The following is a 27,909-nucleotide window of genomic DNA, read 5'->3' on the forward strand; positions in this document are numbered from 1 at the left end:
TTTATAAGTAATATATTGGATGGTAGCTGTCTGAGAATAGAGCTAGACCTTTTATATTAAATCTTATGACAATAATTCTTTTTGCTATAATTGGGAGTTTTCCTGGAATATAATCTTGACATAAAATTATATCATTCCATACAAAATTCCCAAATAAAGAATAAGTTGAGGATTGTTTTTTTCTTTAGAATTATAGATGTCGCTAATCCTCTCCATGTTTTAAACATAAGAACTGCAGTTGCTCAGAAGATGCCTTTTGCTTGTATGTTAGCTTATCAGGGAGTGTTTAGGTTGTCCACAAATGATTAGGTGAATATGGTCAGATTGGTTGCCAAGGATCTCAATCAGATCTAAGATGGATTCTAAATGGCCCCAGAACAACAACAAAAAGGGGCGGGGGGTGAGAAACAGGAGACGGAACTCAACGAAGAACTTTCATTTTTAGTGTGACCTTTTGCAAACTACAAGGTGTGTTGTGTTGATTAACAACTTGATGTAAAACAACACAATGGTGGAAAAGCTGTTAATTTTTAGAAGTTAAATTTTTATTAGAATGATATCAAACCTTGTTACTTTCTTCTATATCAGGAAATCTTCAGATTTATACTCTGGTCTTGCACATTAAATAAAGACTCTTGGATTTTGCTGGAAGAGAATTTATACACTGTGTTGTTACCTTATTAATTGCACACTCATGAAATTATGAATGCCTTCAGATATATTCCTCACCCTTTCTCTGTGCTGCTTCATGTTATGGGGTGGGGAGCAGGGCTGACCCAGAGGTCAGTGCCAGCGGCTTTTGGCTCGTCCAGTGGGAGGCACTGGCAGGAGAGGAGAGGATGGCATAAAGGGAGAATCTCTTTGCATCACATAACAGCCCTGGAAGCAGCTGGGGTCTGATCTGAGCTCCCACCAACCAGCAGGCCGGCCTTCTGTGGCTCAGCTTCTGCAGTTGACCTCAGCTCCTCCTTTTGTCCTCCAGCCTCGCGCTGGTAGAGGCTTCCTGCTGTTGCCCGTCTTTAGGATGTCCTATCGTTCCATTGGCTGTTCTTTCAGCACCTGGGAAATCCAATGCCTAATATGCCTAATATTACATTTTCCGTTTCAAAAAATGTTCAGAGCAGATGCCATTTTTTCCTGAATGGACTTTGATTGATACATACGTCTCTAAGACTTGAGAGGTTAAGTTTTATGACAATGAATGCTTTTTGTCACCCTAGTTGGTTTCAAAGTAGTAGTTACTAGCTTAGTGAATCAATTGATTCATTCAAGAAATAACAACAAAATAGAGTCGGGCATGCTGACCTCTAAGAGAGTGAGGGAGTGAGAGTTCATGAGTTGCTCTTTTCCTTGAAAATGGAGGGGGACATACTTAGCTAAGTCTAAGAAGGTAAAGTAATGAAATCTTGGAGGGTGGACATGGTTTGGAATGGGCGGTGGGAATTAGCAAGCTGTTGTGAAAGGCACCCTGATTCTGGAGGTAGGAGACCTCCTTGTAAACCTGAGTCATGCCATTTTTTAGACTCCTCTGTAAGGGGGTTGGGCAGAGTCACTAACATCCCTTTTACCTCTAAAATTCTGATTCTATGCGAGTGTTAGATTCCACCCATTCTGGTTCTTCCTAATGGAGCAGCAAAACAGAAGATGTACCTGACAGCTTTTCAACTATTTGGAGCCAGCCACCATGCTTCTCCCTGCATTTCTCTTCTCCACCCCAATGGCCTCCACTTTTTCAACCACTTTTATGACACCATTTCCTGGTAACTCTCTTGGGAATATCTTTTTAAAACTAGGTACTCCAAAATACACATGATACTTCAGACATAGTCTGATTATTGCAGGGATCATGAAATTACAAACTCCTGTTACTTGGTGATACTGATTTAGCATTTTATTAATTCTCATTTTAATTACGTAAATACTGTCAACCTCAGTCTGCCTTAACCCTCCTCTTCTCCTTGCCTACATGCTAATATAGTTCTTTTCTTAGTTAAAATTTTTTATTCTGGTAAAATACACAAAAAAAATCATTTAAACCATTCTTAAATGTACAGTCCAGTGGCATTAACTACATTCACATTTTGTGCAACCATCACCATCCATCTCCAGAAATTTATCATCATCCCAAACAAAAATTTGTCGCCATTAGATACTAACTCCTCAACCCCTTCCCCCCTCCCCCGCCCAACTGGTCCCTGGCAACTACCATTCTACTTTCTGTCTCTTTGAATTTGACTCCTCTAGGCAACTTCACAAAAGGGGGATCATACTGATTGGTTCTTATTTCACTTAGCACAATGCCTTAAAGGTTCATCTATGTTGTAGTACGTATAGAATTTCATTCCTTCTTAAAGTTGAATAATATTCCATTGTATGGATATATACATTTTGTTTATCCATTTGTCCACTGCTGAACATTAGGGTTGTTTCCATCTTTTAGCTCTTATGAATAATGCTGCTATGAATGTGGGTGTAGAAGTATCTGTTCGAATCCATTTTCAATTATTTTGAGTAACTTTTCAAGTCCATTTTCAATTCTTTTGAGTATATGCTCAGAAGTCGAATTGCTGAATCAAAATTCTGTTTAATTTTGTTTTTACCCTTTTTCCACTTCCCCCGCCCACTCCGGTTCAAGCCGTTGTTTTCAGTCTCGTTGTGTAGGACACAGCTCCCTGGCCCATGCTGGTGTGATGAGCTTTGCACCCTCCCCAACTGAGGCAGTCGGTCGCCAGTCATTGGTCAGCCGCTCACAGTAGCTCACGGCCGCTCTCGCCGGCTGCCGGCCATTCCACTGGCCGCTCATGGCAGCACACGATAGCCTACGGCAGCACACATCAGCCCACGGCCACTCATGCTGGCTTCTGGCCACTCATGCGGGACACCAGCTGCTCCTAGCAGCATAGGTGCCAGCCCAGAAGCTCGCAGCAGCACACAGCAGCCCAGCTCCAGGGAGAGCCGTTGTTCACAATTTTAGCTGTGGAGGGCGCAGCTCACTGGCCCACGTGGGAATCGAGCGGGTGACTTGGCGTTAGGAGCACCGCGCTCCAACCACCTGAGCCACCGGGCTGACCCGTTTAATTTTTTGAGGAACCACCATACTCATAAATATTTTTGTCAAGGCAGACTCTTTCAGGCTTATGCAGGTGGACCCTGTGCCCGCTCTATTTTATGTAATGTCAAGTACAACTTATTATGCATAGTGATTCCTACAGTAAAGAATCATTTATGTATAATATATGGTCCACTGCCCAGATTATAATCAGTGCAGGGGTTGGCTATAGTTTATTAAAGATTTTAATCTATGTAACATGCAGAGAAGCGTAACCACTGAGCAATGAAATATTGAATTAACCTTTTCCAGGATGACTATTTTTATAAACATTTTTAATATACCATTGTGGATTTCCTAATCCCAACTTTCCTAGGGAAAGAAAGATAGCATTTAGTGGCAATTATCCAGAACCACTGGCTTTGAAAACTGGTGGAAATCTAGATCAGTATTTATATAGTGCCACAAATTTTTACGTGCAAGGTAAATTCTAGTCAGCATAATTATATCCTTGAGTCAATCTTTTAATGGGCTGGATCTAATCCATTGTTCCCCCCACCCATGACTAATAAAATCATCTCAAGTTTACTATCATGATTTTGTGGCAGCAGTTAATGAATACTCTGTAAAATAAAGTATTTTGTAAACTAAAATGTTCTCAAATTTAAAGCTACAAACTCTAGATTTGAAAATAACACACACGTCATACACTTTTATATTGTTTTATAGTTTATTTTTAAAATGACAGTAACAAATGCTTTTCCCCTGTTGGGGAACGACGTACCTATTTTCAGTGGACAGAGCCTTAAAAGTAACAGCGTTTTGTCCAAATTGAATTTATATAATTGCACAAAAGTCATACAAAGCATTAAGAAATGCTAACAAAGACCGTAGTTCTTTCAGATCCTCATGAAGCACACCCCAAGAGCCTTGATTTCATGGGGACCTCTTATCCGAACAATACTGATGTTTACCCCACGTTCCTCAGTGACACAGAGGCAGAGGTAAGGAGCAGACAGGACCCACAGAATTTGTGACAATGGAATTCTGCTCTAACATTAGGCTTTCATGATATATTCATCTTCTCATTATACGAGGAATATTATAAACTTCAGCTTGAAGTATATTAGCCCAGACTTAAAACTTAACCCTAACAGCTTAAATTTAAAAAATTAACCAAACCATAAAAACCTCTTCCAAGCAGGGTCCTTTATGCTGCCACCATCCTGGACCCTTACTTAATTTCTAACATACACGCACAATAAGTTACATTCTCATCTTTAAATGCCATTTGAAGTATGGCAGATATGGTCTATTTCCTATTCTAACTTTTTTACTGGTAGCAGTTGTAGGAAACACTGTGTTACAAAGGCCTTGATAGCTGGACTGATGTCACTATACTTGTGACATGGGCACAGGAGAAGCAGAGGCAGCTCTCATGTATCATATTTGCAATCTTTCTTTTATTAAGAAAGCTGAAGAGGGTATTGGTTATGTACGTTTTGAAAAATACACAAGGCCCAACTTTTCTATGAGTTACAATGTCTTTCTTTACCTGAGGGTTTAACTTATTTCAATGTCTTTATCTGGGGGATTTAACTTAATTTCAATTTAAGATATAACGTCTATAATAGTTTTCCCTTTCTGACCTTATAAAAATTAATAAGAAAATAATGTTTTGAAAGAAGACGCACCAAAAGAACTTGAAGTCACCAGCAGGGGTACCTTCCTAACTTGGATATTATAACTTGGGAGAAGGAGAGTTTTTACTTCAGTGTTTCCATTGCTGTGTTTCAAGTAAAAAACACAGTCCGTTTCCTTAAGGGGGAAAAAGAGCAATTCCTGAAATAAACACATAAAAGTATGTGGCGGAGCCTATCTAGATCTACTGCCTTCATTTAGGTGGTATCGTTAATGATTCAACCTCATCGGTTCAGCTCAGGGAGACAAATTCCAGTGGAGCATTTGGAGGAGTTTTTAAAATCCAGGCTGTCATTCTAGGAGAGGCTGCTATATATACGAAGTCTTCGTTACATTTTGACATGGAGGGAAATGTGCGGCATGTCTGTGGCATGGTGAGGAATGGATACGATTCCTGCACTACACACAATTACCTGCTCACAAATTCTGGGTACATCAGACAGCCCCTAAAACATTGCTCTGAGATGACCACAATGTCATCTCTTGATGGTTTTGATAGTCTGATTCAAATGTTTAGCTGCTGTGGTTGATGTGGGACTCAAAGGACAATATACCTGGGTCAGGGACTAAAAAATCACGAGAAGAATTCCACAACAGCCATTCTAATTATAATACTATTCGTGACATCTGCGGAACTTGATTGGAATCTAAATGGAAGGAGTCTGTTTCATGTCCAAGTACGCTGCTTTACCTAAAAGGAACCTAGGCGAATAGCTAAAAAGTTAAGACCACAGAAATTGTTTCATAGGACATAAAGGAAATTATTTATTGTAGGATTGTAAATGAACAAAGGAAACCCAATCCAAGGGTTGCTGGGGCCACAGAGGCCCAAGGGGTGAGAAGCCCAAGTTGTGAATTTATTTTCAGTCCCCTCTTTTAGACAGTGGCATTGGACTGAGAAGCTGGAGGGAGGGCAGGCTCGGGGATGATGACTCCAGCTGTGCAGCCATCCATCCCCACAGCTGCTGAGATAAGGTCAGCAAAGCCAAGCATTGGTGCGTGAGGACTGTCAGGACAGGATTTCTGTCCCTTTGGTTTATGACACTGTCTTTGTCTCCCGAGGAAGTCACTGCCTGTCTGCTTTGGGCTCTGTACCTTGGGTTTTCCCGATAAAATGAGCAAACCTATAACACTACAGGGAGTGTTAATCTCCTAGCTTGTGCTTCGTTAATACAAATATTTTCTTAAAAACCCTCAAATTTATGCTCTGATAATCAGCACATTTTGTACTTCTTGGGCTCATACCCAGGTTTAAAAGAGGAGTTCTAGTTCTTAAAGCTTTCCTTTTTAAAGTCAGAAGCTCCCCAAAAACCCATCTTCAGTAATCTAACCCTGTTCACTGTGCAAACTCAGTTCTTGTATAATTGCATCCAACACTGTGTTGAGGGAAATAAGACTCTTTAATCGCTGCCCTTCCAGTGCTAACGTCAGAGAAAGAAAAGGATCAGAGGATATTTACAGGCACTTGGTGGAGTCCACATTTTGTTTTTGTTAGCATGAGAGGGAATTACAGAATGATAACAGGGAAAACTGGGTGCCATTCCTCTGACTCTACGGGTAAGTAGAGGACTAGCCCTTGGCCAGGGCAGCAGCTTCAAGGGTATTCTATGAGGGTCAGTGCATTAAGAATCTATGAAGGAAGTACGGACGTCTGGGAAAGGAGTCCTATTTAGATTGAGAAGAGATGGATGGCGGTTTGGATCTGTAGCAGACACCTATATAGTTTTCTTTCTCTTCCATTTCCTTTCTTATCAAGAATCTAAACACTTTCCTGGCCCCAGGGAACCAATAGCAAGAAAGGCTCAAAACCGTTTTGTTTGATGGCTAATGTTGCCGGAATCTGGACTGTGGCTGAATGGTGGGATTGCAGGACACCAGAGCACATGAGGGCTTCATGTGGCCCCAGGAGAAGGCTCTAGAACAGGTAGGCAGGAGTTATGGAAGGTACGTATTGGCCATACACAATCGCTGATGGGTGGCTTTCAGTGTAGGCAGACCTTGGTGATTTGCTCCAAATAACAGCATCACAGAAACATCTTATGCTATTAGGTGGATCAAAGCAAAAGCGCAGAAAGGAAAAGACCTGAGCAGAAGGAGAGAATTTTCTTTACATTTAAATGTGTTAACTGGAATGCATGGACATATGTAACCAGAGATCTTTCTTTATGTTTAAAAATTAAACTTGCCTGGGTCATTAATTCTACAGAATTAATGTTACTAAAGTTACAGTAATTTTCCAGATTTCTAGCGACTTAAGACAAAGACCATATACACAATCACATCCCTTCACACAGCTGCTGCACTCCTGAATGGAACACGCATTACAAGGTACACACACAGACACTCAGAAAGCACATGTGCCCAGAGGCCAGCGGACACCTCTCTTGAACCTGAGATACACATGGGCTGCAGTGAGGGTCAAGAGACCCTGCTGCATATCTGTTCGATGTCATTTATCTCTTTGGGACAATCTGCAGAAAGGATGAGAGGTGAGTCCTGAGTCACCACAACATCATCCTCAATTCGTACACCAAGACCACGAAACTTCTCTGGGGCATCTCTGTCATCCTCGGGAATATAAATGCCTAAGGAGTAGAAAGAAGAATGTGCTATTCATAAATGGAAGTAACGGGATGATTTGGGGCAAGTAAGTTAACCTCTCTGTTACAATTCATCTGTAAAACTGGGATCTTAACAGTATCTACTGAGAGCTGTGGGGATTACATGAGATAATGCATATAAAAGTGTCTGGTACATAATGGTCAACAAATGTTGGCTATCATTACTAGAACTATTATTACAGTTATTTTGTATTCCAGACTACAGGCTCAATACAACTGCGATAATGCTGATCATGAATGTGTCATATTCTGGTGGCTCAAGCAGGCCACTGAAGTTACTTAACTCCTGAGTATGTCAATATATGCTGGGAACCAGTAGATTATATAAATGCATTCTTTCTCTGTCTGACTAATAGTCCCCTGGAAGAAGGGCACTTGGCTAAAAGAAAGATATAAGGTATTTTAAAAATACTTGTTTAGAGATTATTAGCCTGAACAACCAGCGGCTGCAGAAATACTCAAATAAGCCCTCTCAAACAAGCCATAAATGTAACTGATATACACAACACAAAGTAAGCGATTAATAGGAAGACTATAATGAATATTTGGAAAATTCTAAGAGCCCAAGGAACCTTTTCTAATCATGAAGTCGGACAGTCTTTTCATATTAAAGAAACTATAAACTTCTTCTGCTACACTCACAATTGCTGCTCTGATAAAAAAAGATCAGCAAAGGAAAATGTAGTCAAAGTCTAAGGAAGCACCCATGTACCGACCAGACTGGACTAAATGGCACATAAGGCCACAGATAGCAACATATGACTGGGTTCAAATGGTGGTATAAAATATGTGTCCCAGCTTTAATTATATAGAGATGAAAACTCTTAGAAATCTAAGAATGAGATCTATTTTCATGACAAAAACAGCGTCAGTATTTAAAAATTGACTCTTGTGATATTGATATTCACACACAGCCATGGCCACACTTCTTTGCTGAAATCTGCCCAATGCCTGGCATCACACAGTGGTAAACCATCAGTTTGCCAGCTCTCTCTGACGCTTAGGAGAAAGGGTTTGTTTACCAAGAAGTAGGAAAATGTGGGCAGTTCAATGAGTTTGCAGAGGAGCTGCAACTAAAAAATGGCGAGTCTGAGTATCTGCAGGAAAGCGCGGGGGCTTCAGAAGGGTGAGCAGCCCACCACTACTACTCGAGAGACCCCGCTCACCCAACTTGTGGGCCCACCCAAGATGTTTCCTGGTGGCTTTTCCATATAAATGACCTATCTTGCCTCATGCTGTGGACTTTCCCAAAACCTCTCAGAGGTTCACAAACCCCAAACAAGCAGTATCTGGCCTCAGTGTGCCCCATACCTCTTGCTGAGCCAAGCACTATCGTCAGCTAGGTTCAGTTTGCAGCTTAGCCTCTACTAAGCCAAGTACAAGTGGCAACCATCTGCAGATCACTTTATAATTCATACAAGATAGCCCTGAGCAGGACACAGACAGTGGCTAACCTTGGCCTGCACCAGGGCCCCACCCAAGAGGCCCCAGAACCAACAGACTTAGTGGTCAGCTTCAAATCACACCAGACACCACCCAACTACCTTCACAAAAGACACACCCAAAGAGCGGACTCAGCAGATACTAAGCCCCGCTAAAGTGAATCCGGCTCTGTGAGGTCAGCCCCAGCACAACACTCCTCCACTGTGGTCGTACATAGCTAGTCCTTTCAGCCAATCAGCGTAAGTATTAATCTCTCCCACTGACATGTCAACAGCAATCAAGGCTCAACTACAATAGGAGAGCACACACAACCCACATAAGGGACACACCTGGAGCACCCGGCTCAGGTGACCAGGGAGACTGTGCTACTGGGCACCACAGGACACCTACTACATAAGGCCACTCTAGTAAGACCAGGAGATGCAGCACCCCTACCTAATACATAGAAAAAAACACAGGGAGGCAGCCACAATGGGTAGACAAAGAAACATGTCCCACATGAAAAACAAAATAAAACTCCAGAAAAAGAACTAAACAAAATAGAGATAAGCAATCTACCAGATGCAGAGTTCAAAACACTGGTTATAAGGATGTTCAGTGATCTCAGGGAGAATGACAACAAAGAGATAGGAAACATAAAAATGGTGATAGGAGACATAAAAAAGAACCAGTTAGAAATGAAGAATACAATAACTGAAGACTACATTACAGGGAATCAATAGATCAAAAGATGAAGCAGAGGATCAAATCAGTGATTTGGAAGATAAGGTAGTAGAAAACACCCAATCACAACAGCAAAAAGAAAAAAGAATCCAAAAACATAAGAATACTCACAGTTTAAGGGGCCTCTGGGACAACATCAAGTATACCAACATTCACATCATAGGGGTACCAGAAGGAGAAGAGAGAGTAAGGAATTAAAAACCTACTTGAAGAAATGATGGAAAACTTCCCTAATCTATCACAGGAAATGGATATAGAAGCCCAAGAAGTGCAGAGAATCCCAAACAAGATGAACCCAAAGAGACCCACACCAACACACATCATAATTAAAATGCCAAAGTTCAAAAACAGAGAGAATCTTAAAAGCAGTAAGAGAAAAGTAGTTAGTTACTTACAAAGGAGCTCCCATAAGATTGTCAGCTAATTTCTCAACAGAAACTTTGCAGGCCAGAAGGGACTGGCACAAAATATTCAAAGCGATGGAAAGCAAGGACCTACAACCAAGATTACTCTACCAGCAAGGCTATCGTTTAGATTCAAAGGACAGATAAAGAGTTTTCCAGACAAAGAAAAGCTAAAGGAGTTGATCACCACCAAATCAGTGTTACAAGAAATCTTAAAGGGACTTCTTTAAGAAGAAAAAAAAGACAAAAAATAGGAATAAAATAGCAATAACTACATATCTACAATAATTATTTTAAATGTAAATATGGGGTCTGACAATTAAGTTCGTGAACTCATCCTAGAAAAAGTCCTACATACTTCATTGCTGAATATCACTATGGTCACCTTCAAAGTACTCCCTTTGGGAAACTATGCACTGACACCATGGCCTAGTCTACCCTTCAAAGCAATTTTGGAACTCTTTTTCTGGAATGGCCATGAGAACTGTTGTCATGTTACCGTTGATGTCCTGAATATCTTTAAAATGTCTTCTTTTCAATATTTCCTTTAACTTCGGGTAAAGAAAGAAGTCATTGGGGGCCAGATCAGGTGAGTAGGGAGGGTGTTCCAATACAGTTAATTGTTTCCTGGCTAAAAACTCCCTCACAGACAGTGCCGTGTGAGCTGGTGCATTGTCGTGATGCAAGAGCCGTGAATTGTTGGTGAAAAGTTCAGGTTGTCTAACTTTTTCACGCAGCCTTTTCAGCCCTTACAAATAGTAAAATTGGTTAACTGTTTGTCCAGTTGGTACAAAGTCATAATGGATAATCCTTCTGATATCAAAAAAGGTTAGCAACATTGCTGTAACAAGTTCGCGAACTTAATTGTCATACCTCATTAAATACTTCAGTCAAAAGACTTAGGGTGGCTGAATGGATAAGAAAACAAGACCCATACATATGCTGCCTGCAAGAGACTCACTTCAGATTGAAAGACACACACAGACTGAAAGTAAAGAGATGGAAAAAGATATTTCATGCAAATGGAAATGAAAAAAAATGGTGGAGTAGCAATACTTACATCAGACAAAACAGACTTTAAAACAAAGGCTACAATAAGAGACAAAGAAGGTGCCAGCAATTCCACTTCTGAGTATTTATCTAACGAAACCTAACAGTACTTCAAGGGCATGTGTGCATCCATATGTTCATTGCAGCATTGTTTACAATGGCCAAGATACGGAAGCAACCTAAGTGTCCATCAATGAACAAATGGATAAAGAAGAAGTGGCACATACATATAATGGAATATTACTCGCCCATAAGAAAAGAATGAAATCTTGCCATCTGCAACCACATGGATGGACCTAGCGGGTAGTATGGTAAGTGAAATGGGTCATACAGAGAATGACAAATGCCATGTGATTTCACTTATATGCAGAATCTAAAAAAACAAAATAAACAAACAAAACAGAAACAAACTCATAGATACAGAGAATATTTTGATGGTTGCCAGATGGAAGGGGTTGGGGTGGAGGGTAAAAAAGGGGAAGGGATCAAGATATGCAGATTGTCAGTTATAAAAACAGTCATGGGGATGTAAGGTACAGCACTGGGAATATAGTCAATAACGTAATAGCTATGTCTAGTGTTAGATGGGTAGTAGCCTTATTGGGGTGATCACTTTGTCAGTTATGTAAATGTCTAATCACTATGTTGTATACCTGAAACTAATATAATATTGTATGTCAACTGTAATTCAAAAATAAAAAATTATTTGAAATAATGATTTATTTCTTAATATCTATTTATAGAAAGTGGTCCCTGTCTGTTGTTTACTGGAGAAGTCAAATTAAACAAATTGTATGACGTTAAATAAGAAAGATCAAGAAAAATCTAAAAGTATCTTTTACACTGGAGATTTCATTTTCCTCACTGAATTATATATAAATGTTTACCTTTCCATCTGACACTACTATTACATGTCCCAAGTGGTAACAGGCTGCTAGCACCTCCCCTTACCTGGCTCCACTGTGATCACCATGCCAGGCTGTAGAGGGAGGGAACGGGGCATGTCCGGAGTGTCATGGACGTCCATCCCAAGATAATGGCCGACATGATGAGGGCAGTACTTTCGAGCAGCCTGGAAAAGGTTATTTCCACAGTGCCATTAGAGGAGTGACCACTCATGGGGAAAGTTGAGCATGCATAAATCAGGGAGATATGTGTTAGTGCCTCGCTCGTGGTTCTGCCACTGTATGTTTAACCTGTCCTTGGGCTCATGCTTAAAAGACCCGATAAACTACCACCTCTCGTATGTAATTCTGCCCGTGGCATTCTAACTAATCCACATTTTCAGTCCCACTATTTAATATACTGCACACATGCCGACTTGGGTAACACCAGTAATGACTGTGGCAAGTGAAGATCTCTTCTCTTGGGGCAGGGAAGATGATTATGCTACAATAGTTCTCTTCTCAACGTTCACACTTCCCTGTCAGGGAGTCTACTCTGAAGACCCTGAGTATATCACAGAAACTTGTGGAGTAGGCATGAAACATCAAATAACACGGTAATTAGTAGGCATTAGCCTGGATATTTCTATCCATTAATTAAAGATTCTCTGGCCTGAGCACGAGGAATTTATAGCTTCTTTCCTATTGATAAAAGAAACCCTGGCAGCCTAACCTTGGAGATGGGAGATGTCTTTAATAGTCTGTTTGGCTTGACCACCCGGCATCTTAAATTAAAGCTGAGGCCTTGCATTTTTACTGAACACCATTACATTTTGGATGTAGATGAAATTCATGAAAGACATAGATAGCCCCTGAGGATACTGTGAAAATCTCAACGATGTCACTGAGCAACAAACACCCTCCCTTCGACCTCTCCCTTTTCAAAATCACCACAGAAGAATTAAGTTAACCTCTCCTCCTTTTTGTGTTCTTTTGCACCGTCTGCACCAGACTTCATTTTATGTTCTGAGGATTGAGTTATACAGTACGCAATGAATCAGAATGTGCTGCCATCTTCTGGGAGAAATAAGTACTGACTCCCTTTGTTTTAATCCACATTCAATCTACTGTGTTTCCCCCAAAATAAGACCTAGCCAGACAATCAGCTCTAATGCATCTTTTGGAGCAAAAATTAATATTAAGATTATAAATTAATATAATCTTATAGTAAAATAAGACCGGGTCTTATATAATATAATATAATATAATATAATATAATACTGGGTCTTATATTAATTTTTGCTCCAAAAGATGCATTAGAACTGATTGTCCGGCTCGATCTTGTTTTCGGGGAAACATGGTAAGTCCCTCTTACCCACGAAGGATCACAAAGACCACTTCTAAATCGAATTCGCTTTACATAGGATGAAAACGGAGAAGCATATCCGGTGTTCTCGAGAAATGGAGTACCTTGAAGGCATTATTTTCCCTAATGTTCTTCCCGATCCCCAGCTCTTTGAGCTTCTGTCCTATCAGGCTCAGCATCATGCTGTAGATGTTTTCCAAGCTTGTTCCCGGGGAGCAGAGGGTCAGACAATCTCTCTGGATCTCTAGAACAGCTTCATAGAGTTCTGCCTGAGGTGCTGTGAACCTGGAGACAGGAAAACCAAAGAACTCACATTTGGAATGATCTGATCTTGCAGGAAGTTTGTGACAAGAGAAAAACTCTGAGATGTTACAAATTAAATTACAGTGGCCAGAGTGAGAGGACGGGACAGGAATAGCTAACCAGTTAACAGCTGTGGGCCAACTAACGAAAGACTGCTCCTATTTGAATGTATGTTGGAGCTTTGCATCAACCCCCAGGCGTCTCCTAGAGCCACCAGACACCATAGCACTCCCACCTATGCATGAACATGAAAAACTGTGGCCTGTAACCAATCAAAAGTAGTAAATAGTCCTTTCTCATGGACTGTGCCCTATCACAGAACCGGCCCTGCTTCATCTTTTCCAGCCTCCCTTAATCTGTAGCCAATGTGAATTCTTTCAAAACAGCTTACATCTTTCTTCCTCGAAACATAATGTATAAAACATGCCCGTCAACTCCAGAACGGCAGACAGGTTGCCTTCCCCACATAGCCCTGTTGCTGGTGCTTTAGATCTCATGCCCCAGGATCTGGTCCTTTTCTGGCTAGCAGTACGGCCCCACACACCCTTTCTTTAAAAAAAAAAAAAGCTTTCAGCTGTGGAATTATTCGTTGCTTAATAAGTTTGATTAGAACAACTCCAAGCAATGATGATGGGGCATTGTAGATACTTCATCAGCACCAACATGTCATCACTGACAGGACCTTGATCATACTCTAGACGCTGCACAGGAAGAGCAATAACCCTTCAAGCTGGAGCAGAAACAGTCTCTCCTTCAAATGGCAGATACACGAGAGGTGAGGCTAGAAGATGCACCCAGCCATGAATGCAGGCAGAGGGCCAGACCAGGCTCACCCTTGATACTTTTCCATTTTGTTACCATTAAAAAAAAAAAAAAAAAAAAAAAAAAGCTTAGGGATCGACTTCTTGTAGGCAAAGCCGATGTCACGGGATAAACTGTCTATATTTTGGTTACTAGTAACTTACTAGTTTCTAGGAATCCTTAGAATAACAATTTCTTCAGCAATCATGTGGAAAAATGAGGAAAAATTAAGCTTGGGTGGTATATGAAATACTTTGATGCACTGTTGGTGGGAGTGTAAATTAGGACAGCCAATGAAATCAAAGGCCTTCAAAGATGCTCATAACATCTGAGCTTGTAATTCTGCTCTAAGAATCCATCCTAGGAAAATGTTTGAAATTCAAAAAAAGCTTGAATATATAAAAACGTTCCTGTGATGTTTTCATAGTTACAACAGATACAATCTAAATGTCCCCTAATACAGGACTACTAAATACAACAATATAATGGTATAACGAACACCTACATACCCATCTCCTGGTTCAGCCATTATCACCATAGTTATGTTTGTACCCATACTCCACCTCATCACAGTTTTACTAAATATTTTTACAATTTTTAAATGTAAATTTTACACACACTGAAATGCACAAATCTGAGCTGTACAATTCTGATAAACGAATGTACCAATCCTGATGAAGCTGGGGACACTGAAGCCCTAAATTCTGCTGAGTCTTCTTTGCCGGTAGAAGCAGCCCTTCCACCCATCTGGGGAGATTGACTCTGTTTTGACTGAGCAGCCACAGTATCTCCCTTGGGGCAGCTGCCTTGGTAGTTGTTTCTAGACCTTTAACTAGACTACTCCCAGCAAGTCATGAAAAGTTAGGTACAAAGTGTGATCCACGAGGAGGTGCATAACCATCTAAAGAGAATGCATGATTTTTCCTACTTATACAGACAATAATCTGGGAATACGCCCATGTGTGGGAATGGATATTAACATGTGGAATAATGGTAGAAGGAATATTAAGTTGGGTCAGGCCGAATTTATTGGTATGAGTCTACTAAGCAGAGATTTTGGATTCAGTGTTATATCTCGAGGGGTCAGAAAGGCTCTAAGGTTTATTTGGTTGGTTGGCTGAAACATAGGCCAAACGGTAGCTTACATATATGAATTCAAATGCTAGAACTGCCTTGCTATACTGGAGGAAAAATTGTATGTTAAGAAAGCAACATCAACTTTTGCTTGAGTTTCCAGCTTGCCCTACAAAATTCAGACATGCCAGCCCCTACAAATGTGTGAGTTAATTCCTTAAAATGAACCAATCATTATAAATCAATCCACCTACCTATCAACACACACTATATCCTATTGTTTCTGTTTCTCTGGAGAATTCTGACTGATCCAGACCCATACCCTACAATATAGAAGAAACACTGCCATCCGCTTAGAAAGTTCTTCACGTCTATTTCTAATCAATATCCCCACCTCCAGAGGCAAATGCAGTTCTGATTATTTCACCTGTTTTGCCTATTCTGGAATAGCATATAAGTGGAATCATACAGTATGTACTCTTTTGTGTTCAGCTCCCTTCATTAAGCATAATGTCCATGGTGTTATTTTGATCAGTAGTTTGTTCTTTTTATGGCTGAGTGGTGTTCCACTGTATGAATAGACTGCAATTTGTCTATTCATTCTCTAGTTGATGGATAGTTACGTTGGTTCTAGTTTTTGGCTGTCATGAATAAAGCTGTATGAATATTCTTATACAAGTCTTTGTGTGGACATATGTTTTCCATTTCTTTTAGCTCAATACCTGGAAGTGGACCTGTTAGGTCAAAGAATCAGTGTTTATTTAACTGTATAAGAAACTGCCAAATTTCCCCCCAAATTTTCCATTACCAAGAGCAATGTGTATGAGTTCCAGTTGTGCTGTATTGTTGCCAACACTGGGTATGGTTGGTCTCCTTAATTTTAGCCATTTTTGTGGATGTGTAGTGGTTTAACCTCTTCAATGACTAACTATGATGAATACATACAGCTGTTCATAATATTATTATCCTTTTGATATCTGTAGGATTTATTGTGGTATCTCTCCCTTTTATTCCTGATTATGATAATTTGTGTTTTCTCTTGCGAAGGAGTTTATTAATTTGATTAATCTATTTAGGGAATGACGATTTGGCTTTGTTAATTTTCTCTAGTTAGTCTTTTTATTTTTCTATTTCACTGATATTTTAGTCTTCATTATTTCCTTCCACATACTTACTCTGGGTTTAATTTGTTCATGTTTTTAATAGGTTTCTAAGGTAGAAGCTTACATTATTGATTTTAAACCTTTCTTCTTTTCTAATAAAAGCATTTAAAGCAATACATTTCCACCTTCCTGTATCTCACATATTTTAATACGTAGTATTTTCATTATCACTCAATTTGAAATACTTTGTGGTTTCTTCTCTACCCCTTGTGGTTTCTTCTTTGGCCCATGGGTTATTTAGAATGTATTCACTAATTTCCAAATATTTGGAGATTTAAAAACACATCTTATTGTTATGATATTCTAATGTAATTCCATTGTAGTCAGAGAACATACTCTGTTAACACTTCAGTCTTTTAAATTGAGACTTGTTTTACAGCCCAGTAAATGGCCTATCTTAGAAAATGTTCCACATGTATTAGAAAAGAATGTGTATTTTGTAGTTGGTGGGTGTGTCAATACAATCAATTTCTGGGGCTCCAATTAGATGTATGTCAGGTTGCTTGAAAAAGCCCCAAAGGTCTCTGAAGTTTTGTTCATTTTTCTAAAATATTACTTTTGTTCTTCAGACTGGATAATTCCTACCTCTCTTCAAGTACTAACTTCTGCTGCCTCCAATCTGGTGTTAAGTCCATCTAGTGAATTTTCCATTTCAGTTATTGTACTTTTCAGCTTTAGAATTTCCATTTCTTAAATCTAATTTTAAGTATAAAACAAAACATAGGTATAGAAAGCCAAACAAACTTAATATAGAGAAGGTGCCAAAAAACTTTATACACATTTTTTTTTTTTTTTAAGGAGGGCGCAGCTCAGTGGCCTATGGTGGGATCGAACCTGCAACCTTGGTGTTATTGGCACCACGCTCTAACCAACTGAGCTAACCAGCCACCCCCACATTTTAAAAAAAGGAAAAAACTATTAAAACTGTAGTACTCAATATATGCAGATAACAAAAATACAAATCACGTTTAACCTTTGCAATTACAAGAGGTGCTCAAAGTGGTTACCATCAGCACAATTTTTTTTTTTAAACTTTTATTTATTTTAAGTGTGTTTCTCCAGGACCCATCAGCTCCAAGTCAAGTAGTTATTTCAATGTAGTTGTGGAGGCCACAGCTCACAGTGGCCCACGTGGAGATCGAAACAGCAACCTTGTTGTAAAAGCACCACCCTAACCAACTGAGCTAACTGGCTGCCCCCATCAGTGTAAATTCAATACAATTTTTCCCTTTCTTAAAATGTATATACATTTTTTTGGCAACCTCTGTATTTACCTTAAGAAATTATTATAAGGTGAACACGAGCCAGATCAAAAAAATTGAACTTGGCCAACTCTCACAGGAGCCTCTTCTATGTGTCTCAAACAATTACAGTTCTCACAATATGTAACCATTACCTTAACTTTTATAGTTATCGTTTCATTGGGTTTTTAAAATTTGTATGTACATGTTTATCATTTTTATTGAGATAGAATTTGTGTATCATAAAATTCACTCACTTTAAAAAGTGTATATAGTTCAGTGGTTTTTAGTATATTCACAACGTTGAGTAACCATAATCACTGTCTAATTCCAGAACATTTTCATCGCTCTCTCCCAAAATTCTCATATCCATTAGCAGTCATTCCCCATTCCTTATATTTAAAAAAATATTTTATCAGCCAAATATGCTTCCCAAGACAATTTTCTTCCTGCTTATTTTAAATACATTTGATATGCCTTTAAGTCTCTTTTAGTCAACAGGTTCCTCCTCCATCCTTTTCATTTCCTTATAATTTACATGTTAAAGAATCCAGGCTGTTTGCCATGGAGTTTATCACACTCTGGATTTTGCTAATTGCATTCATGGAAGGAATGTTTGTGTCTGTCCCCCGCCCCCCCACCCCCCAAATTCATATGTTTTTGGGGGCTCAAATTCATACGAGCCCTAGCCCTCAGCATGGCTGTATTTGGAGATGGAGCCTCTAAGGAAGTAACTAAGGTTACCTGAGGTCATAAGGGCGGGGCCTCGATCTGATAGGATTAGTGTCCTTAAGAGAAGAAACACCAAAGAGCTTCCTTTCTCTCTCCCTCCCTCCCTCCTTCCCTTCCTCACCCCCTCTTCTCTCTTTGCACATGTGGGCACAAAAAAGAGGTCATGTGAGCACATAGAGAGATGGTGGCTGCTTAAAAGCCAAGAAAAGAGGCCTCAGGATGAAGCATACTTTGCCAGCACCTTGATCTTGGACTTCCCAGCCTCCGCAACAGTGAGAAATAAAATTCTGTTGTTTAAGCCACCTAGTCTGTGATAAATTGTTACGGCAGCCTGAGCTGACGAATACACATACCTTTAGTGCAGTTCAACATATTCATCTGTCTTTCTTATTTCATACAAATTGGCAGCTGGATCCAGAGAATGAATCAGACTTTTCGAATGACGCAGGATTTAGAAAAGATTTTTTTAAACTTCATAGAGTGCACTCCTTTGTTGTTTTGATGTAGTGGTAAAAAAAATGGCAGCTTGCTTTCTGATCTTTTCTGGTTCAGTTCCTCTCCCCTACTTTGATTTGGATAATCTAATTCCTTCCTTTTGCTTGTCCCTAACCCGCTCAATTTTAATTCTATTTCAAGCAGTCTCTCTTCAGTCCTAGAAGGGAGCCCAGAACCTTCCAATTTTCTTGAGCCATTGGAGTGGCAAATCCTTCCCGTTTTCAGCTTCTGTTCTCAAATTGGCTCATCACCCATCCCAGTGAATAGTTGTTGGTTATTTTAGGGTTCTCCTGTTCTCAGGTCTCCCCCACCATTGCTGTTTCCTCCTTCTTCCTTCCATAAATACTGTTGCCATCCAGGTAACAGTGCAGAGTGTCCCTAACTGTATTTTGAGGTTTTACTGATACCCTACCACCTGTTTTACTTTTGCTACCTAGTTGTTCTGTTTATTTGACCATTTTGAAGATTAAAAAACTATTTTGGCTTGCTGCCATCTCCCCAGAATTCCTGACTGTTTTTGTAGTTTTTTATTCCTTGCTAAGATTCTCCGTTTTTCACTCATTATGCAGTATCTTCACCTCCTTGAGCACATCTACTGTAGCTGCCTTATCCTTGTCCACTAATTGGAACATCAGGGTACTTTAGCATCTATTTTTATTGACTATGTTTTCTTGATTATGGGTCACATTTTCCTGATTCTTCTTATGTCTACTGATTTTTAAAAACTGAATATTGGAAATTATGAATGACACAATGTAGAGATTCTAGAATGCTGTTAAGTTCTTTTAAAGCATAATTGTGTTTACGTGGCTAGATTCAAACTGCAAACTCTGCTCTCACTGGGAAGCAACTAAAATCTCTGCTCAGTCTTTTCAACTTCTAGTAGCTGGTATTTTACTGAGCCTCATGGGGTCTCCCCCAAACACATAATTTAGTGATCAGACAAGGATTTGGGAATATTTTACATGTGGATTTTGGGGCTCACCCTCTGCAGCAACCACTCTTCCAGAATTTTCCCTTATCTTTCTGGCTGTTTTGCCAGCACCTAACTGTGTCCTCTGACACCTTAAGCCAATAAGGCTACAGTTTTCTGCTGCCCAAGCTGTGTGGACCAGAGAATGCCTTCAGGTAAAAGCCCCAACCACTCATATTACCCTTATGGTTCTTCTGCCAAGGAGATGCTTTTATGCAGTGTCTGCCAGTTTTTAAAAGCTCTTTGATACCTTCAAATACTTGTTTTTAATATTTTGTCCAGATATGATAATTATTGTATGCGGAGGGTTAATCCAGCCAAACTATTCTACCATAACCTACATATTACTTTTGTAATCAGAAAATAAAAACCTTGAATTTGTTTTTTGTGTGTGTTAACTACGTGTTTCTAGGTGACTGATCCTGTGATATGATAAATAAAATAGTCTTAAAAAATAATCAGGAGCTTTGCAAAGGCAGTTAACCTGAGCTAGAGAAGACCTGTGTATTTCTTTAGTCATTTGTTCCAAATATATCCATATACCTAAGAAGTAGTGAGATTTGTATAAGCCATACCTGCCATTGACAGGCCATGTACGGGTGATGTCACTCACATAGCAAGAAGACTCACAACCTCCATCTAGCAGCACCATTTCCCCATCCTGAAACAAAAGTAAGATAGGTCAAAGTAGGTGACCTCATGATTGTCAGTTGTTTCTTTTAATTTAAACTGTTTGTGCCTTTCATTAGATATATATATACATATATATATATATATATATATGTATATATATATGTGTATATATATATATATAATTCTAATTTAAAGGAGAGTAATCTTTTCTGGTTCCTTCTCTCAAGAAACAGCATCTAAAATTTTCACATGAATTCACATTGGCTCAAGAATGGTGCCATTGCATAATGGTTAAATGCAAAGGCTCTGGAACCAGACTGCTTGGATTTGAATTTACTAAGTGTAAACAACAGCACATCATAAATGTTACCATTATCACTATTAATTAACAAAATCTTATGTAAGTTGGTATGTAGGGCCTTATTCAAATACAATTACCCATAAGCATTTAATTTTAGAATATCACTTCCCCTTTTGCTCCTCATCAAAATATATGTGGGGAAAGAAGAAAACCTTGGGTATATCTCTGTCTTACTGTCATGTTACATTGTAATTATCTATTTATGCCCTTGAAGATAGAGCATCTTATTCATATCTAAATAAGCACAGAACTTGGCACATACTAGAATAATGGTCACAGGAATTCATATATAGCAATGGCAACTTTGAAGAATAGATGTGTTTTTTGTTTCTGGCAAAATGATAGAATAAATTTCCTATTAGAAAACAACTAGCGTTACCTTACACTTATGAGTTAAAAAAAAAAAGAATATTGTTTTGGGCATCGTGTATATGTGATTCAAATATCTAAAAAAAAAATCAAGGGAATGACAAAAAATTTAAGATCCAGTTCCTCTTGCATCCTAGGTGGTCAAATGTGGGCGGGAGGCAGTGGGGTGGCAGAGCATAAGGATACACAAGTAGATACAAGGTACTACAAGGGACAAAACAATACAAGGTAACATTCTAGCTCTTGAGGTGAGTGACTAGTTCATGCATGTTCATTAAAAAAATTATGCTGTATCATTTACATGTTTGCTGTATTTCTTTTACAGAATTTACTGAATATTAAAATAGATAATAAAAGGTGGACTTACAGGAATACATAATTCTTTGGGAAGAAAACCATAAAAGATAAGTGCTCCCCCAGATAATAGAGTATTCTTAAAATCTGTTTCCTCCCATATGCTTGGCTCACTGTATCTACGAGGCCTCAGAGCAGGAGTGCTACAAAATAAAATGAGCAGAGGCTTTAGAATAGAATACCCGGCTCTGCATTACCCAGTTGGCTAATTTTTTAAAGTTTATTTTCCTCACCTATTAAACAGGCATGTTATTAATTGTCCCTATCTCACAGTGCTAATTTGAGGATCAAATGAGATAAGGTCTGTAAAAGCATTTTATTAACCATAAAGTACTTTGTAAATGGCAGTTTCTTTGTGAAGGCTGAAGGGTAGGTGAGTGGGTTTTCTACGAGGGCACCTGGAACCAGAGGGAGCAACACTGAAGGGCATTTCGTGTACCTTGATGAGTTGATTATTCTTCACGTAGTGCAAAGTGTTTGACCGATTACCTCCAGCAACCACAGGTGGGTAGGCTAAGATGTCTGCTCCCCGGGCCCGGCATTCAAATTCAAACTGAAAAACAAAGTAAAGTATAACTGAAGAAAGGATTTCCTTAAGGCTGTCCCAGCTTGGGTTCTCGTCAACAGCTCATACTTCCATTTAAGTATGTATCGTAAGTCATTACCAGAAAACTATTCTTTATAATCTAACCAAACTTTTATGCTGTGATTTCAGGCCACTTCTTTTATTCTCACCTCAATCCTATTATTCAACCCTATTATTAAATCTGTTTTTTTCTTCTGAGTGCTTGAAATTCCCTAGGATTTTCACATTGTTAAGTCCAAAAGAGGACACAGAAAACCCATGATCAAGTCAGAGTAACAAGATAGTCAGGTACAGTTTCTGTTTGTTTAGTCTTATTTAGATAAATACTAGAATATGGCTTACATTTTTAACAACAGCTCTAAATGAGCAATACCAACCTTTCAAATAGCTACCAACCTGCATGCTCTGGAAAAGTGAAGAAGGATGCTAGGCAAACGGTAAATTCTACTAATTTCACTGTCCGAGGATGGCGCTGGAGAACGGGCGAGTATCCACTACTAGTATCTACAGCACTACCTCAGATTCTCTTCCTTCACCTATACCTAAACAAGTATTATTCTTCTCATCTCACATTTGTGTAAGCCTTTCCATCTACTGTTCTACTCTGGAATTTCTTCATTTTGTTGCAGCTCTGTATATTTTAGACTCATCTAATAAATTACCAGTGACATTTACAAACCAAATCTTCTCCACTGACATCTCGGTCACTTCCATGGATGCCATCTGGACGCCACTGCAAATCAATGGAATTACTTTATACTTGCCGCCAATAAGAGCTTTCTAGTTTTTTCAAGCTCACCTTAGCATAAAGGAAACTCTCCTCCACAGGGGCTTTACTGGCAAACATGGTCTCTATGAAAGCCTGCAACGAGAATGGAGGATGAAAAGAACAGTCTCATTTTAACTATGTTCCTTACTCAAACATTCAAGATACTGGAGCTCAAATGAAAAGCACCCTTTCTCCCATTTTGTTGACCTGAAGTTGTGAATTTGTGAGCATGATAATACCGATTTTCAAAGGGAAAAATACTGCTTTCAGGGATACTGATGACTGAAATATTCATTAATTGATGACTGGAATATGAAATTGACTGATGACAGATTTAGTCAAAGGACAGCCAGCTTTCTCAGTCTGAAGAAATACTGTATGTTGGAATAAGCTGCATGGAAGCACATGTTTCCATAGCTTTGGAAAGCATGAAATTATGAATTGAGTGGTCCAGTCTACAGTTGGGTTTCCCAACCTTAGGACTACTGACATTTTGGGCTAGATAATTCTTTGTTGTGCAGGCCATCCTGTTAAATCAGGATGCCAGTAGCATTCCCCTACTGTGATAATCACAAATTGCCAAATGTCCCCTGGGGGACAAAGCTGTCCCCAGTTGAGAACCACTGGTCTACAGTACAAGTATTTTAATTAATTTTCTGTGATAGCCACGCGATATGTGTTTTCTATTTTTATAAACATATTTGTACATGTTTATAACTCACCACCACTGTATCTTGTTCCAAAAAAGATTTTGATTAGTATACATGGATACATAAAATACAAGATAGCATACAATTCATGGCAGAATCAAAGAAAAGCAAGGCTTGAGGGAGCTGCCCAAAGTAATAATACACCCCAGAATGACCTTCACGATTACCGTGACTACTGTGAATGGGCCACAAATTTCTGAGTTTTCTAGTAGCCAATATGAAACAAGAAACTCTATCAGCTATATACTTTCCAATGTCTGTGGGATAAAAACAAATCAGTCCCACAGGGATCTGACTATATGATACTACCTACAACTAGCAAGGAATTTCTCTCAAGTTGTTACATTTTAAGAATAAATACAATGTGCAAAGGAATTTTTAGTAACACTTCTCAATATACAAGGTAATGAATGACATCACCATAAAGTCCAACAGAGGAAAAGCAAGTGGAATGGCAGTAGGATTACCTGCATGGCTTGCTCCCTTTTCTCATTCTGATGTTTCCCCACATGTTTTGTCCTCAGAGAGGCCGTTCCTGACCACCCTATTTAAACTAGCACTTTCCATCACACTCCCACCCCTTTCATTGCTTCATTTTTCTTCACAGCATTTAATTCCCGCTGACTATGTATCACACGTTTGCTTACTCTCACCTCAACTAGAACATAGTCTGAGGACAGGAAGACAGGGATGGCCTGTTTTGCTCACCACTGTATCCTTAGACTCTAGAACAGTGTCTGGCACCATAGTGGGCACTCAATAAATATTTGCTGAATGAATTAACAATTCAAATAGTTAAAGGATACTTATTTTTTTATACACACAAATGTTGATAAATAACTAGTTAGCACTATATTTTTAGTGTGAAGCTAAAACGAAAAAAAAAAGAGTGGTAGTTCTAAGTGAGACTCACTCACTTAAAAGAGGGATTTCTTCATCTTTTTCTTAATTTCTTTTCAAACCTTTACTGAACAGCACAGAAAACTTTTGCAGTCATGGCCCTTTTACACTGCTATGCAGACTAAACATAACAGAAAAGTTCCTCTTGCTTCCTAGGTGGTCAAATGCCTAATCTTGTTTTATTTCTTTTCGTGATGAATGTGTTTTCTGATCCATTTCTTTACAGATGAATCCAGGTATAGATGGTACACGGTTTAAAAGCTACCGATCATTACTATGTGCGTGATGTCCTTCCTATAAAGATCAAGGGGCAGACTTTATGACCGCCACTTATTAGGGTTGTCTTGTCACAGCGTAGCCCATACTCCCAATGAACACTTGACCCTCTTACTTCACCAGGTGCTACTTAAATGTTTGTTATTTTGAATCTTTAAAAGTATAAAGTGGGTTTTCTCCCCTTTTCACTCTGTGCATCTCATAATCAGAACACATCACGAATGGGCACTGTACAGCTATGGAGACAGGAGAGCAGGAACGATTTCATAAAGGATTTTTGTGTGTGTGTCCACAGGCGGGTGATGTGCAAGTCGGGAGACTGACATTTGAGATCGTGCCATTTGGAAAGGAGGGGAAGGGCACTCCAGGCAGAGGCATGACACGAAACTATGGCCCATCTCAAAGAGTTCAGTATGGCTGGAGTGTTAAGCACATGTGGAAGAATGAGATGAAGCTGGAAGAGTAAGCAGAAGGGGCCAGATCATGAAAGTTGAGGGAGCATGTTGAAATTCAATCCTAGAAACAACAAGGAGACACCCAAAGAACTTAGTAGGAGAGGGACAGTCAGATTTATTTAAAGATCACTGTGGGTAGGGTAGAGTTAGACTCAGGCAATAATGGAAGCAAGGAGACAGCAAAGGGACACCAGATGTCCTAGTGTGTTAGGCACAGGCCGAAATGGCAGCTTGCTATTCAGACCCAGGCCTGTCTGTTTTCCACTACACTATCCTGCCTCCCTGGAAGTGGACCTAGGCACTAGGTAATTAGATGTAAGGCTTAGGGAGAAGCACTGATCTAGATAACTTTCACATTTCTATCTAAGGTAGCTGGGTAGATGTCGCTGTTATTACCCATGAAAAAGAATACCGGAGGAGTCAGGTCTGGTAGAGCTGGTAGAGTACACGTGTAGATAATTACAGGAAACTCAGGTAGAGATGTCCAGGAGGCAGGATATACGTTCAGCCACAGGAGAGATCCGACCTGGACAACCCCATTTTTATTTCTGCGCACATATTCTACCGAGTCTCCTCTCTAAAGGGTATACTAAACTCTAACATCAAGGTCCTTCACTTATTTTACACCAAATCAGAGTGTAAAAACCCCAATTGACCAGTATCACATAGGCACAAATTCTATGTGGTTTGCCCCCCAAAAGAAGGGAAACTTGCATTTGGGCTGAACAACACAAATACGGCATAATCATTCTTAAGGAAACTATTTTGCCCCCAATCCAAAAATCTTACAGAAACATTCTAGAGCAGAATAGGGGACACTTAAGGAATATGATCACAGGTAGTTAGACGTTGTTCATTAAGACAAAGAAGGCCAAACTCCATTTCCCCATGAGTCTTTACTGGGTTGGTAGGTAAATACCATAGACTTAATACTTCTAAATTTTAGCACAACACTTAAAATCGTCTCTCAATATAACGGTGTGGATGAGTGACAGAAGTGTGGGTCAGAATACTCCCAGGTCGACTTATAACTGATTTGGCACCTTCTCCAAAACAACAGATCGTTGACTGATACCAATTTCCCTGGAGCCCTAAACATTATCCCACAGATCTATTCTTAGCTTCTCTTCCTTATTTTAAAAATCAATGATTAGAAGGAAGACAAAGACATATACTTATCACATTTGTAATTAGCCTTTGCTGGTCTGGCCATGGCTAGAACAGTGGACACTGTACTTGAAGAAGGACTCTGACAAAGTAGAACATGCACTGAGGAAGGTCACCAAAGGAAGGAAAAGGAGGGAACAGTTACAGAAAACAAAGCTTATCTTGGGTTTGTTTTATATAGTATGTTTTATGTTTAATATAGTAGAGCACAGAAAAGTAGCCTTCAAATGTTTGTGTGCTATTGTGCTCTAAGGGTAACACTAGGGGGCCTGGAATGAGCTTGAGCTGTTTCAGTTCCTGCAAAGAACAGATTCTGATCAAGGCCTGACACACGCTGACTACTAGTGTTGAGGGGGGTTGCAGAGTAGTTTGTATCGGCTTGTCAGTACTGTCAGTGAGGTTAATGGTTTGTATTTGGTCTGCAAGAGAACTCCAAAGGGCTTTGTTGTTCCATAGCAGGAATGTGCCAGTGACCAAAACCAAAATCCCTAGCTGAGATTCCATTTTGGGTTCCCAGGTGTTCTATGCATGCATATATGGTTCCTGGTCCACAAGAGAAAATGCGTACTGCCCAGCTCTTCCTGAGGGAGGGCCACAGGAGCCTGCGCCTGGCTTCTCCGAACCCTTGCTGTGAGACGGCCATTGGCTGTCATAGGTATTGTTCCCTTAACACTGTTGCTACACTACACTGTACCCTTTTCCTGTAATAACTACAGATTTTAAGCATTGTCATTTGGGGTCTTTTTTAACCACTGAATTCTGTTGAACTGCCACTGTTGCAGGTATGGTAGGGAAAGGAAATGAAATTACCTTATGTCGTTCCAAGGAGAAACGACTAAAATCATGGGTAAAAAGATACAAGAAGGCAGATTTATTTGGCCTTGCAAAGCACTGAGCAAGTCTCTAGATGTGTTCACTAAATGTCGAAGGAGAAGCTGGATGCCCATCTGCCGTGAGATTACTGTGTTGGGTCCACAGCCTCAAGCTGCCCACTGAACCCTAAGAGCTTAGAGCTTTGCCAGTAGGAACCATACCTGTGACGTCAGCTTCCCAGCAATCTGCATTCGCTCAATTTCAGCAGGAGATTTGATGAGCCGGAGGTGCTGTACCAACTGCTGGACAGCTCGAACCTTGTTCTTGCTCTTCGCTTTGACCTCAGTCAGACGTTGCATGTAGTCAGAGTGAAGCTGTGCGTGAGCAGGCCTCATCCAGTCATACCACAGTGTGTTTGTTTCAGCTTAAAATGAGAAGCCAAAAACTAAATTTAAAATAAAACAGCAGCAACAACAAATACCTACTGTCACAA

General features: G+C 39.7%; 1 protein-coding gene across 4 annotated transcripts in view; it reads right to left on the minus strand.

Moving 5' to 3' along the window:
• Nucleotides 1–565: 565 nt before the first annotated feature.
• Nucleotides 566–27,909, minus strand: part of XPNPEP3 (X-prolyl aminopeptidase 3) — a 39,874-nt gene continuing 12,530 nt past the window's right edge. The window contains exons 3-9 of one of the 4 annotated variants that reach the window (XM_033116063.1): nucleotides 27,638–27,840; nucleotides 23,126–23,188; nucleotides 22,180–22,293; nucleotides 20,599–20,684; nucleotides 13,346–13,526; nucleotides 11,943–12,063; nucleotides 566–645 (exon numbers count right to left, since the gene is read on the minus strand). In XM_033116063.1, coding sequence (XP_032971954.1) covers nucleotides 602–645; nucleotides 11,943–12,063; nucleotides 13,346–13,526; nucleotides 20,599–20,684; nucleotides 22,180–22,293; nucleotides 23,126–23,188; nucleotides 27,638–27,840 — 812 coding nt within the window. In that variant the 3' untranslated portion in view covers nucleotides 566–601. Of the gene's footprint in view, nucleotides 646–3,775; nucleotides 7,336–11,942; nucleotides 12,064–13,345; nucleotides 13,527–20,598; nucleotides 20,685–22,179; nucleotides 22,294–23,125; nucleotides 23,189–27,637; nucleotides 27,841–27,909 lie in introns of those variants that run through there. The other 3 variants (XM_033116064.1, XM_033116062.1, XM_033116060.1) reach the window with 3 other exon arrangements.

The sequence above is a fragment of the Rhinolophus ferrumequinum genome, chromosome 10, assembly GCF_004115265.2.
Source record: "Rhinolophus ferrumequinum isolate MPI-CBG mRhiFer1 chromosome 10, mRhiFer1_v1.p, whole genome shotgun sequence".
NCBI classification, from domain to species: Eukaryota; Metazoa; Chordata; class Mammalia; order Chiroptera; family Rhinolophidae; genus Rhinolophus; species Rhinolophus ferrumequinum.